Source organism: Triturus cristatus, chromosome 1_2 (assembly GCF_964204655.1).
Source record: "Triturus cristatus chromosome 1_2, aTriCri1.1, whole genome shotgun sequence".
Classification (NCBI taxonomy): domain Eukaryota; kingdom Metazoa; phylum Chordata; class Amphibia; order Caudata; family Salamandridae; genus Triturus; species Triturus cristatus.
Window position 1 is genome coordinate 989,802,477 of NC_140580.1, and position 14,941 is coordinate 989,817,417.

Consider the following 14,941-nt stretch of genomic DNA (forward strand, 5'->3'; position numbering starts at 1 on the left):
GAACAATATTTTGAAATATGGAATGGACAGTAATGAATTCTCGATTCAGACACTCTTTAAAAAGGATGCACACTTTTCACTCACTCCAAGTTGCATGCTTTAACACAGGGGGTGTTCTTTGCCAGCAAACAAGTTGCTTGGTGGGTTCATCCCCAGCACTTCGATGAATATATACATTTACATGCATATATATTTTTAACACAGTTTGATGTGCATTTCCTATACTGGTCTCCTATGTGTTAAAATGAATCCGGTGATTGTATCATATAGATTTAATGGTGCTGTAGTTCACTAGTACAAGATTAAAAGCGATGGTGATGTACATGCAGTGACTTATGGAAGTAACCTCATCTCTCTTAGCTGATCGACATGTTTTTGCTGCAGCTTTCCTAGCCTAATGGTCAGTCAAAGGACTCATCAGAACCACCTCTGGGTGCCTTACACTATCCTGTGACAGCTAAATTGGGAGAAGAGTACAATATAATTGTTTGGCTAGATAAATAAGGCCCCTTCTTTAAATCATCTCCTACTTCTTGGCATATGTCGTTTCCTGGAGTCTGGGGGTGGATGGGTAGGCAATAATGCCCTTGAAGGAGTTGGAACTCTTGCTTGGTACCCTTCCTGACCTTTGTGTAAGGAGAGTTCATGGCCATCCAAACACTCTGGAGAGAGGCGTGGGTCAAGATTGCTTCTCTGAAGAGCCGTATCTTGGGGGCTTTATGGAGCTCGTCAGTGAGTATGCTAGGGTGGCTGTTATAGGTGAATAAAGTTAATTCAGAAGAGTGGGGAATTTAAAAGTGTCTGGTTGTTGGATCATAAGATGGCTCAGATGGGTAATTGCGTTTTTGTCTTGATGTGGTGGTGGCAGCTTCTCCATGGATGGCTTTGCAAGTGAGGTATGATGACGGTGGCTTGATGATTGGATTGGGAGGCAGAGCTTGTGTTGTAAATATGAGGTGATGTGGCTTATCACTTAGTTTGAGCGACAACCTACAATAATTTTAATTTGTTTTGTAGGCAGGACTTCGTTTTTTAAGGTGGTGCTGCTAGATGCATTCTGCCATGGTCTAGGTTTCCTGTGAATACTGCATGGGACCTTGTGGTCAGACAATTTTTGGACTGGAATGGCTGAAGTGCATGTTGTAGTAGCTGGATTTTAGAATATTGCTTTATCTGTGCTCCTATGGGACAGGCTGAAGCAGAATTCTCCTTTGAGGGATGGTGTACAATTCTTTGCAGCGGGTTGATCTTCTGAATCAAGTGATAGGTGTACTGCCTTGCTTTAGGGATGATCTTTAGTGACTTTGCAGAGCAGTGTTTTGTGGTCGATTCAATTTCTTCTCAGTGTGTCTCTTCGGATATCTTCATGTAACCATGAATGCCTGAGCAAACTCGAGTGGCTGCAGTCTTTCTCTTTTAGCCCTCATAAAAGTAGTGCCCTCAAAGATTTCCCTCCATAACTTTATTTTCACCCCTCCAACCAACATCTTTCTTATATACCTTCTTCCAGAGCAGCCACTCATTTTCAACCCTGCGGCTAGAATTATTGATACAAGAATGCAATTGTGAGCAATAGCATGGGATGCCTCAAGCAAAGGAGACTTAAGATTTTTGCTATAAGCATTTTGGGAAAAGGTTGCTCAAAATGTAGATTCGCCTATGGCACCAATAATCCTTGCACTTGCCCAGTCTTGTCCCCACTCCTCTAATGTAACATATATTGCTGCATCCAATAATTCTTGTTATACCAGGCCCCTTCCGCATGTTAGCCTCAGAGAGAGTCCCTACTAATATCAAGTCAACAGCAGTACAGTATGAGGATGGCCTCCTCCTTTGCTGAGCCCCACCAAACTGTGGTTCTTGACATCTCACCTTGTTTGTATTTCAGGATCAGGTCCCAGATGGCTCTACGTGCATAAGGATCAACCCCCGCAGTTGGCTCATCGAGAATAACTGCCCGAGATCCCCCTACAAAGGCAATGGCTACAGATAGCTTCCTCTTCATCCCACCAGAAAGCGTCTGCACCAAGGAGTGCCGTTTGTTGGACAGTCCTAGATCTTCAATCATTCTGGAAAGATCAAACAAGGAAAATGCAAAACAAAATGTGAACAGGAGAAAGAGGATACAAACAATATAGTGGCACACAGGTTGGAGGACGGAGAGAAAATGAAACTCAGTAAGTGGGCATGGATATGAAATAATGGGAGAGTGGGAGTCATCAATTTTAGCATTTCATTCAATTCCTTACATTAAGAGCAAACATTCACTGAGTAGAATGAAATAATGCAGTGGAGGTGAAGGCGAGGACTACAGAAGAACGTGTAAAATAATACAATTAAAAGGATAGCAGAAAAAGGGGTCAAAGCTGTGAAAGATATGAGCAAGCAAAATAGAAGCAAGGAAAAGGCAACATTTAGGGAAAAGGGTCAGAAAAAAAGCATAAACAGCGAAAGAGAAGTGAGGAAAGATGTCATCAAGTAAAGAAGACAACAGTGACCAGGGAAAAAAGAAAAAGCGAGAAAATATCAGAAAAAGTGTATCCAGAGGAGAGAAAACAAAAACAAAGGGGAAAGTGAGGTTAGAGGTGAAGGGACGAAAAGGCTGGATAAGAAGAGAAAGCAGGGAAACAAGGTAGGAGAGCAGCAAAGTGGAATGAGAGAAGTAAGTGAAAGAAAAAGAGAAAGGGAAATGATTGGAGAGAGCAAATTGGGGAAAGAAGGAAGAACGAGGAAAGGAACTGGTATGCAGAGAGAAAGAGATTAGAAGAACAGAAGTCTTAAGAAGAAAATAAAATAAAAAAGCTACAAAGACTAAACAGAAAATAATGAGCCGCAACAGTTCGGAATATGAATAGAGAAAGAGATAGTCATTGCGGATATGATCAGAAAGAAAGGATCCTTACTTGTCCATCTCTTTTCGTATCTCGTCCTCTGCCATACCCTTGAGTCTGGAGTAAAACCAGAGGTGCTCCTCCACCGTAAGTTTGTCAAAAAGTACATTGTGCTGAGGGCACATCCCCAGATTCTTTCGGATCTCATTCATCTCTGTGCGGATGTCATAGCCGTAGATGGTGGCAGAGCCAGAGGTGGGAGGGAAGAGGCCGGTAAGAATGGACCTGGGAGGAAATTAAGGCAATGTTCAACATGCTAGAACAAAGCGACCAGAGGTCAGAGCTGGCCATCCTTCTTTGTGCTGACATATAAAACACTCATACTCACAGCCGGTCATCCAGAACTAGGTGACTCTCGAGAAACTGAATACAAATGTAAAGAAGCATGGAAGACCCAAACCCACATAAGTCCTACAAAAATGGAATTAAACATATATAAACATTGAGTCTTAGAAGCACTGCAGCCTGTTTTCAATTTGAGAAGCACTAACAACTTAAATATGTTTGCTGCCTTGCATGTCTTTGTGGATGTTCTGAGGCGGGGAGGGGGGGCAGAAGAGGAGACAGACTGGCACATTAATGTGATTTCATCTGTCACACCTTCGATTTTCTGACCACCACTTTACTGCCCATTCACATAATGTTGAGCAGGTTTTATGTCCACCCGGTGGAACTACCTCCTCTCTGGCACATGGAACCCAATAATGTTCCTTCAGCCTCACTCATGGATACAGCAAGGGCTACCAGACTTCCACTGGTACCCAATATGAAATCAATGCACCTGGACAGGGTCGCTGAAAAAAAAACAGACTGGCAATTTTACAACACCGTGGAGGACAAACCTTATATGAATGTGCAGGAATCTCTGGTGTTGGAAGAGATTTGTAATTTGAAAAAGTAAGGAGACTCTAGAACCACAGCAAAACCAGGATAAAAGTATTCTATAATAGATGTAAGAAAAAAGAAAACACAAAATGCTACCCCATGATGCAAATTCCCTTAAGTAATTTAAGTTGGACTGTTCAGGTATTGTTTGTAAAATTGGCATTGTGTAGGAAATTTGTCTACTGGTGTTGTTCACATTGTGCAGGACATCTTGGCCTTGTATCTTTGATAAAGGATTGCATGCAAGAATATACAGCCATGATACTAGAAACACTGCTGAAACATGAATGTAATCGTCTTGTTACAAAGAGTATACATCACAGCACAATGTATATTGTTGCTAAGATGTCTCATATCCAACAGTAAACAAACTGTTGAAGTAGCGCTTAAAGATGTGCATGTAGTCAAATGCTTATTAAAAAGGATCCTTAACAGGTGAGTGCCCTTGGAGCAAGATCACAAGCACTCACAGAAGAGAAGGTTTATCTGGGCACAAATTCAACACCCATAAATAGAACATATGAAATATTCTGTTATCTCTCTCTCTATGTATATCCTATAGTCTTTTAATATAAGCTGAATCTGGATTGGTGCGTAAATCCATGTTAACTTGCAACAGAATGACAAATGTCCACACTTTTATCCCTTGATAATACATATTTGTATATGTTTACAAATGAAACTGACGACCATTTTTATAGCCTTGACTGATTCACAGCAAAGTTCAGATAAACTGATCAAAAATATTTAATGAAATTGAATCCATAATTTAACATTTCAAAAAGTTTCCAAGGACACGTGTTCTAGGTCTCTGTAGGACGGAAGAAGAATAACTGCCAAAAGGGTCAGTCTTGTGGCCCCACAGATTGCATTATTCGTGATGTTAGACACACAATCTGAACCATTGATTGTTGTTAGTTTAAACTACATATAAACGCTAAGAATGGCCTTGTAATTAAATGATACATTTTAAAAAAGTGTTCGCTTTTTTTTCATAATTTCTATTTAATATGAAGCATTAGAAATAAAGGAAAAATTATCTAACTACGCAAAACATTCACAATGTAAATTCTATGGAAATATTTTAACTATTGTATGACGCAGGAGGATCTAGTTAGACAGCAAGCATCAGAAACATGAAAAATAACAAAGATTAAATGAAAAGCTAATTTTCTACATACAATACAACTTAAATTACAAGAATTTACTAATTGAATATAGCATAGAATATAATGTATTCTGACAAATGGGACAGTTTAGCCTGCAACACGGTATTCTATAATGATGGCTTATGTCTAGTGTATGTAGCAGGCAAGCATATACAATCCCACATGCTACCGTCTTACTCTTTAATTACTTCTGCGGTCATAAGTGTTGGTGTAAGAGTGCATATAAAATGTTTGCGCCATGAAGGCTCCCTTAGGACAACTTACATGGTGGTGGTTTTGCCAGCTCCGTTGTGTCCGAGGAAGGACACCACTTGGTTCTCATGGAGGTTGAGGCTCAGCTTGTTCAGGGCCATCTTCTTGTCCGTCTTGTACACCTTGGTCAGCTTGTCTATGCACACAACCAGTGGGAGGTGGGTTGGCTCCTCCTCTATCCCACGAGTCTCTTCTGCAAGGAGTAGAAAATGTTTATCAGTGGTGTGGGATACACAAGGAGTCCAAAGAAACTTTGTTATGAAAATGGAACAAGAGAAATTCTGAAATGGACAAAACTTCCATCTTATCCCGCTGGAATGCTAAAATGTTGGGAACGTTTGATGCCTCTGTGTAGGTGAGTAACCGTGTTGAATACACTGGAACCATGGCTATTACATTTACTTCAACCTGTGGTCCAAATTAAACCTCACAGTAGGTATGTGTAATGTGTTAACTGCACTACTTTCTAGTACATCTTTCAGAGAAAGTGCTCTACTTCGCTTCAGCATCAAGTTTACCGTAAAATGATTGTCGCACATCTCTTACCCTCACACATGATGCGCTCTTCTCATATAGTACTTACACACGCCTGCCAACTTTCCGCCATGCATACAATAAACACCTGGTCAATCTAAAACCCTTCTGTGACACCAGCATGCCTAACTGCACCATCAGATTCGCCACAAAATTATCAGAGCCCAACAAATGGACTCAGGTGTGCCACTCAGCTCTCCTATCGGACACCTTCCAAATACACACCTTTGAATCACACTTGCAAACTCCTGCTTGCTTTACATCGGACATTGTAACAATGTTACAATGCTTGTGAGGGGGAGATGCATTGCGACCTTCTAGCTCGATAGGTTTGTTTAAGCCAGACTGATGTGAGGGTAAATATTGAATATGTGGAGATTTGGGTACCAAGCTATCGTGCCCCACCTCCCCATGAGAATGTAAATCCAATGCAGCCCATCTTGATGCGAGAGCCACAGCAGTCAATGAGCCACATTGGGTACATTTCCAATGCTACGAGTGTATCTTGTACCGCTTGACTAGTACTGTGGGGGGCTGAGGGATTGTGACAACAACTGCGGTTCAGCAGCCTTTGTACCCCGCAGAGGAACTGCAAACAGAAATAAATTGCAATCAAGCTGGCCATCTCCACAAATTTTCCGCCTAGCTCAGATGTTGTCCTCCGATGACGGCATGAGTCAATGAGAGTGGCATCGCCTGTGCTAGGGCCCATGACACATTTAAAGACATTATGACTGAGGTGATCCCCTGGCTGCCCGAATAAACCATCACTGGTTGCCTCCCAATGATTTCCTATGGTGGATGTATATTGCCAAATGCTCTACTGTAAAAACGTTTTGCATGCCACGATTGGCCCAGACTGCCACTTTACTGCTCGGTATTGGTTGGGAGAAGCCTGAGAGCCATTTCTGTGGTCTCATCTCCCAGAACCCTAGATCTCCCGGAGGAAGTGAGTGTGGTATGCAAGGTCTTCTGAGAATTTTCTTCATTTGAGGTGTCTCTAATTGCTGTCCCGCTGGTTGACCTCTCCATGCCCGATAGGGTCCTGGGCCTTGCTATTGGTCTGGCTGCTGCAAACCCCCTGGAGCAAGACACTAACTCACCTTAGACTATTCCCCAGGCGTCAGACTGGATCGGGAAAATGCTGAGCAGTACCTCTGAACGCCGTTAGGTGGTGTCGATTGACTCTTCGTCGGCACCGTCTGGGTTGAAAGTGACGTTGCGGTGCCTGCAGATTCCTCTGCTTCGAATAGATACCCAAGCAATCCATCCCCAGAGCTGGGTCTGTGTACTGGCTCAAATGAGAAAATCCAGGAGGACCGAACTGGCAAAATGCCCATCTCAACAGACCTGACTGACCAATTAGTAGTGCTTCGTGAACATTGTGGAGTAACGCCCACATAGTGGCTTAACAGTTTTCCAGGACAGGTACCTCGCGTGCCAACGAAGGAGCAGCGGCCTTGTCCCAGGTGAAATGGGCCAAATGGAGGCTACTTCTTAGCTAATGTACAGCAGATCTTAATACAAAGTAGAATCCATGTAGAGATAGTCCACTTCTGCACAGCCTTGCCCTTTTACGCTGCAGTAAATCCAATGAAGAGCTGATTGTCCACCCAATGGTCTCTGGTGCAATCTATGTAAAAAGAGAGCGAGCTCTCCTCGGATATAGGGAATGCAGCTTCTCCTACTCCTTGGAAGGATGAGGTACAGCGAAAAATGTAGGCAGAGTAATGCTCTGACTGACATAAAATGGTGTGACAACGTTTGACTGAAAGATGCACACATCCGAAGAACCAATTTGTCAATGAAAAATTTGGTGTACAGAGGCTGAACTGAGAAAGCTTAAAGCTCGCTGACCCTCCTGGATGATGTAATGGTCACAAGAAAATCTGTTTTAATAGTCAAGAAAACAACTGTGTAGGGGCAAAGAGGGAGAACACATAAGAGACGTGTGGGCCAGATTGAGATCATATTGGGGCCTCACAAAAGGGGTAGGAGGGAACAAGTGTTGCGAACCTGCACAAAACTACTGAAAATATCATGGTCACAAAGACCTCTAAATAGGATGTGAAGGCTAGTTCCCAATTAGAGATGACCACCTCCTGTACATGTATGTTGATGCAACCGCTCCAGGAGGTAGGCGGTCAACAATCATTACAGTAACGTGCAACTCAAAGTTTTCGTCAGTGGAGAGGGATCATAGAGCTTTATCTTGACACCCCCACCCCCGGGGCTCCCCGAATGCACTGCAGTTTCTAGATTGTTTAATCTTGGAGTCCTGAATGGAATGCTGCAAGCCGCCAGATAGCAGGGGGCAATCTTGCATTAGAATGTGAAAATGACTATCTTACTTAACTGCACCAAGGCAGTGAAGCAGGCAAGAAGGTCCATTGACGAGGTGAAACCCAGACAGACTGACTCAGTTTTTTTTATCCAAAAACGTTGTGGCCCATTTATAGTGTTAAGCCCTGGTAATTCACTGCCCTGCAAAGGCATGGAACTGGGCTGAGAACCCAGATTCCTCTTGCAGCAGAGGGAGCGGTTTGCCTTAAGAAACTAGGAAATATTTTAGAGGAGTCAGACATTCACCCCAAAGAAATGTGAGTGGTACATTAATGATGCAGGACTGTTGGATATTGCTGAGAATCAGTTGAATGGAGAGGGCTGAAATTGTGTTGCTTTTAAATAAAGTGACTGCGTTACAAGACCCATAGTACAGTACGCAGTTTATTTCTTTGACAAGACAAAGGATGTGAAGGAGAAAGTTGTCAAAGGAGGAGGGTGGGGGGTGGTAGCCACAGATTTATTAGCAAATTATATTGATTCCATTATTTTTATACTTGCTTATGCTCCGCCCTAGCTGCTTCAAATTGGTGGCCAGATTTGGTTTTGCTCTCTGCCGGCTAGACCATGTTTCATATACACCTGCACATGTGTTCGGTAGATTTTGGGAGGGCTAGAGTGGGTTTAACAAGTTTGCGAATGGGTTGCATTGGGTGGATCCAAAGGAGTGAAGGGGAGGGTGTACTTGTTTGAGTTTCTTTGTAGTATTGTGTTTAGCCACTGCAAGGGTGGTGATGATCCAGGCGAGTGGCGAAGGTATATTAAGAGCTATCACTACCAGATGGAGGCTGGGAATGGTGTTCGAACATGATTGGGAGTGGTGTTTACAACTTCACTCTGGGTAATTTCGAATATCAGGGGGAATGCGTGGTGTAATGGAGGGTAGTGGGATCAAATCCTATCTCGAGAAAATGAGGGTTGCAATAGTAATGCTGCAGGAGTCAAACTGGAGCATAGCTGCTGCCAAGAGTTTATCCTCCAAACAGGGAGGACATTTGTATCAGTCAACTTTCTTGTGATTGGACAGGCAAGATACCAGTAGGCATGTACATACAAATGGGCTTATTTAATGGGGTGACTTACCTCCTCTGTGTTCATATGTCCCTACTGTCAATGATTCCTCTTAAAGTATGTAAAAGTTTGGAATCACTGGCATTTTTGCTAACCTGCAATTTATCTGGATGAGTGACTTCAATTGAATTCTTAACTCGTCTCTTAACACATCTAGGCTCACTCCAGACCATCAGGTGCTGCAACTAAAAATCTCCCTACCTTGATGACAGCACTTCATTTTTTTGGAAGAAGAGTGGTGCATTCATCATGGAGAGAAGAGGGCTTTTCCTATCATTTATCTCTCCATCCCTCTTACTCTGGGATGGACTACCTGCTGACAGGAAGACAATCTGCAGAACTTCTCATATGGAAGGTATCTGAATTATCGGATCATGGGCTTTTGAAGGTGGACACCGTTAAAAGTAACCACAAGCAGCCAATGATGACATGAAGGTTTAGGCCCATCTGGCTGGATGGGGCTGCTTTCTATGCTGATGTTTGAAGGTATATAGTTCAATGTAACAATCTTAACTAATTGCGCGAAGTGGGAGACTTATAAGGTGATGGTCAGTGGGCCCTACATAGGCACCACAAAGGGAGCTCGGAGCATTATGGTGCTAGAGATAATGCATTTGAGAACAAACTGTGCAACAAAGTGAATATGCCCCTGAGTAATGCATTGTTGAACTCCAAAAGGACTGATACTGTGGCCAACTTGCAGGCAACTCAGGGAGGCTGTGTAAATGTAACTATGACCATTACATGACCTTTCTACACTTTAAGGGGGATAACATGTGAACATATCTAGCCTGGGAGAAGGGGCCTTGGTGAGTTGGAGCTCATGTGGGGCACAGGGGACGGATTGGGAAAGTATTGGTGATATCTTTAGGGATTACTTCCAGCCTCTCTGGTCCTATGTGATGTATCGCTTCAAGGTTTCCTGTAAGAGGTTGGCCTATGGACACTGGTGTCTGCAGACAAAGAGGGGGAAGGAGAAAGGGGGGGCTTCAGGGGAGGGGTAGTGTTGGGTCTGTGAGGAGGATATGAATTCACAGCAGTCAGGGTCAAGTTATTGGGGTAGTTAGTGGTCTACAAGGAATTAATAATGTCTATCCATCCATCCTAAACTCATAATTTCCAGTATTTTCACTAAAGGTAAATAAATAAATGCCTCAAAAAAAATATTTACCTAAGGGGTTTTCAATGATTGTTCAAGTCAGAGCAGAACTTGCAAGTCTGTGTGCAATCCTAGCAAACTGCACTGCACTGAGCATGTGTACACAACTGAATTTCCACTGTGCATAAGAACGTGCTCGCACTTTGTGCATGTAAGCTTTAGTACAAATATTTTGTCAATCTACTCCTGGGCCTGAAAATATATGTTAACCTTATTTAGACGTGATTCAGTTCTTTTTTCGTTTACTTGTAAAACATATTAAGGGGCACTGAGGACATGCAGTGTAGTATATCATTTCATGAATAACCTTTCATGAACAACAACCTAATTTTTATAGTGATTGTCATTAACAAGTGCTATGAATATCCAATTTATGAAACTGGAACGCATGAACGTTTGAGATGGCATTGCTAGGGCTCAGTTCCATAACTGCACGCCACAAGAAATGCCTGCAGTGAACATTTACACACTGAGCCAACCTTGCTGACTCTTTGAATACCTATTTCTTCAACAGACTTTCTTATGAAAGTCTTTGTTGACAATAAATCATCACAGTTACAAAGTTGAGCCTATTCTGTTTCATGCCCATGTGGAGGCAGAAAGAAATTTCAGCAGATAATATGCCATGTTATGTCATATTACTTTGCTGATCTCAGTAACACAGGTTAGCATGGCAACTATTCGCGACTGAACTTTGCCCCATGATGATTTAGATGTTGTTCACGAAAGTCACCTTTTAACACAACAAAAGGGTTGATGTGGGCTATTCTAATAATGATCTCTATGAAATTTTGTTAAATTGGCACTGTGATTTTACCTTTTGTGGCTATTGCGTGGAACAGATTTGTTGTGAGTTTTGAAGAAGCGGCGAGAGCACGAAATATGCGTCAGCTGCATTTGTTATGATTTTATGATCTAGAAGATCAAATGTATGCAATCAACTATGTATTGGTTGTATGGATGTTGCACTCCTCTCTATAAACATTATAGATATTCAATGATACTGAGATTTTGGTGCCAACACTGCTACTCTGTGTTAGAATTTGTGCTGGAGCTTGCAGCTAGCCTCACTCACACTCATTTTAGAGGACTGGGACTTATATTTCAACAGCAGACTCTGAGCCACAGTGAGGGATAAAAAGGTAGAAAAGAAGAAGATGGAGGAAGGAGATAGGAAACTGAGACACAGGGAAAGGAGATATGAAAAAGAACCTGCGGGAGTTGGATAAAGAGACAGGAAGTGCAAGATAGAGGCATAAGGTGGACTCAAGCCTAGGCAGTTTTGGTATTCAGTAGTCCTAGCGTTCAAAAGCAGCCTCCATCAGAAAACCACTGAGCCCCTGTATTCATGTTTTTACAAATTAAGCACTGGTTCCATGCCAGTGAAGTAGGAGGTTTACCAGCAGTCCTAAACAATACTGATTTCTCCCAACCATTACTGCCCTTTCACTTTGCGGAGACATACTTATATAATCATTTCATTTCATAAAACTTTATTCGGTTTTACAATGTGAAAACCATAAAAGTCACAATGTGTATACACATCCCATAAAAAAGTACATTAAAATAATTTACAGTCCATAGCCATAAAAGATTACAAATAAAATATGGCAGGTACAATAAGTACGTTTCTGTGCTAAAAATAGAGAACACATAAGAGGTATACCTTAAAACTATGAGTACCTCCTCCCCCTGAAATTACTAATATTCCAGGCAGGCCCTGGTTCTCACCAAAGATTTCAGAAAGCCTACAATAAAGATTATACAGTCTGGTTTCAACAGCTGTAAATACAAAAGTGCTGGGCGAACCTGGTTAAAATTAAGCCTCTTTAAGAGGGGGAGTAAAAAATGTCTCCGAGGTACTTCATAGAATTTACAGAGGAACAAAGTGTAGCAGGTCCTGTGGAGACAGTTTGTCGCAACCACAGGGTGCTAACACCTGTCCTCTGCTACACCCTTTCGGAACGGCAATTAAAAGATGGAAAAAATCGAGACGAAACCTGGACAGTAAAAACCGCTCATAGGTGGTCAATGTTCCCAAAAGGTATGGCTCAGCCAATGGATGGGTTTTTAGGGTCAGAAATTTACGGACACTTGGTTTACATAATTCCTGTTCATCTCTTTCTAGCTTCCTGGTGCAAATAAATGCTTTTTAAACCAGTTCCACATCCTTTTTTGTTATAGTTGACGGTTTTGAGAAAAGTTCTGGGTGCCCCATCTCCGTAAAGCGACCTCTAACATACTGCAAATATGGAATTCTGGACATTTGTTCCAGGGTCATACAGTCTGTTAGGATCTGCTGGGTGAGCTTTAGCTCCTTGTTTGACCAGCACTTAAGCCAGAACACTAGGGGACGCAAGGCAATAGTATCAGCTAAAAATGGGGCCCCCAGTTCTTCATGAGCTATTAGGTTAGATAAACAGGTTGGCATTCCCAGTAGGCGCTTTAAAAAGTTATTCTCTGCCACCTGCAGCGCATCAGTTGTGGTATACCCCCAGACTTCACTACCGTAACATGCAGTTGACACTCCCTTAGCCTGATAGATTTTCAACAAGGCTGCAATTGGGCGCTTCCCCATCTTAGCAGCAAGGTTGAAAATGGCAGCAGTTATTCGGATAAGCTCCCCCTTTTTGCTTAGAATAAGGGGCCCCCACTTCAAGCGATCATCCAACAGGACCCCCAGGTATGAAAAAACTGATGTTGTGGGGACCTTCGCAGAACCTACGGAAAAAGAATACTTTTTCGTGGAACGAGCCCCTACCTGCAAGACATAGGATTTTGCATTATTAATCGCTAAATCACGGGACCCCATAAACTTCAAGAAAGCGTCTAGTAAAGATTGGAGTCCTCTAGCAGTTCTCGCTATCAGGAAGGCGTCATCCGCATATAGGAGGACGGGGAGACCCCGGTGAGCTACATGCGGGAAATCCGCCCCTGTGGCTACCAGGGCTCCTTCAAGATCATTGATGTATAGGTTAAACAGAAAGGGGGCAAGAATACAGCCCTGCCTCACCCCTCTTTCAATATTGAATTCCTTGGAAACCCGGAGATCCTGTGCATATCTAATATTTGCCTTGGTATCCCTATGCAGATCCATTAGAAAGTCCACAATAGAGGCCTCCACCCCCATGGCCCTCATGGACTGCCACAATTTGACCCGGTTTACACAGTCAAACGCGGAAGATAGGTCCATGAAGGCCATGTAGATCGTACCTGGGCAGGCCAACGTGTACTTGCCAAGGATCAGGTAAAGGTTTAAACATTGGGCCACCGTCGACCTCCCCGCACGTAACCCATATTGGGTGTCGGCAAGGATATTATGCTCCTCTGCCCATAAAGATAGTCTTTGCAATAGTATCCCTCCCACCACCTTAACTACAGAGATGAGAGAGATAGGTCGATAGCAGTGCGTACTGTTTCGATCCCCCTTTTTTAACACTGGCACGATGGTAGAGATGGCCCAAGATTCGAGGCTACCATCCCTGGCCGCTGCATTCAATACAGCCGCCAGGACCGGGGCCCAGAAAGATGGATCCGATTTATAAAGGTCCGGCGGAATTCCGTCCGTTCCAGGAGCTTTGTTACTGGTTAGGCCCGCAATTCCCGCCTCTACCTCTGTTAACTCAAAAAACAGATAGTCAGTGTTTGTTGCCCGGGGTAACTGGTCGTGGTAACCCATGGAACCCTTAAACATGGATGAAAAGTGGGCCACCCATTCCTCTTCCGTGATGTGGGAATCTAAGATGTTACCTGTGTCTTCGGAAAACAGGGGTCTGTTGACAATGCCCCAAAACCGTGTGCCATTCCTTAATGTGCTAGACTAGCAACTCCCTCCATGCCTCCTCCTTCAGAGCTCTCTTACGGGTAGCTAGAGCCTGCTTGTATCCTGTACGACACGCCCGTATGTATGGGGGGTTTCTTGGAACAACTTTCAGGGCCTCCTTTAACATACGTGCTGCTTGGGAGCAATAATAATCAACAATTGGGCTCCAACCAGGAACATATTTTACTTTGAGCAAGTAGAGGTCATCAATATGTAAGTAGCTAACATAGCATTCTGAAAACATAACACTTTCTCCAGTATTCCCACCTTACCCATTCGCCTGCTCTCCATGGCACAGGCCTGGTCTTCCTCCATGATGCTGAGGCGCGTGGTTCTGGACCAGGGCCAGGACCACTCCCAGGTTTCAATTCGTCCACTTCCAAGCCAATAGGATTTCTGTAAAGGGAAGTACCAGGGTCGAGGCAGACCATACATCCCTGCAAAGAAATACACCTTTGATCATTTAACATGCAATAGAAATTGGCAGACTCCAAGATCTAGAGAGGGAGCATGTCACCTAGAAAGCATACGCCATGTGAACATTTTGTGGGTAATACTTCAGAAATAATTTTAGAAGAAATGATAAAGTTTGTAGTAAGCTGATACTCCTATTTATATCTCAAATGGAGATAAGATAGCAAGTACTTTATCACAGCCTCTTTTGTTGACAAAGCTTCTCCTGGATTTCTACTCGGAGAGAAAGAAGTGGCCAGGGACAGGCAGGTGTGCCATGGATAAAAGAGAGAAACAGTTGTGATTGGAGGAGCGGCTTGCAGGGCAACGATGAGGAAAAAACTGCAGGATACAAAGTGGG

General features: G+C 43.1%; 1 protein-coding gene across 1 annotated transcript in view; it reads right to left on the minus strand.

Moving 5' to 3' along the window:
• Positions 1-14,941, minus strand: part of ABCA2 (ATP binding cassette subfamily A member 2) — a 569,797-nt gene that overhangs the window by 169,337 nt on the left and 385,519 nt on the right. The window contains exons 20-23 of the mRNA XM_085611149.1: positions 14,400-14,564; positions 5,210-5,390; positions 2,904-3,116; positions 1,873-2,069 (exon numbers count right to left, since the gene is read on the minus strand). Coding sequence (XP_085467275.1) covers positions 1,873-2,069; positions 2,904-3,116; positions 5,210-5,390; positions 14,400-14,564 — 756 coding nt within the window. The remainder of the gene's footprint in view (positions 1-1,872; positions 2,070-2,903; positions 3,117-5,209; positions 5,391-14,399; positions 14,565-14,941) is intronic.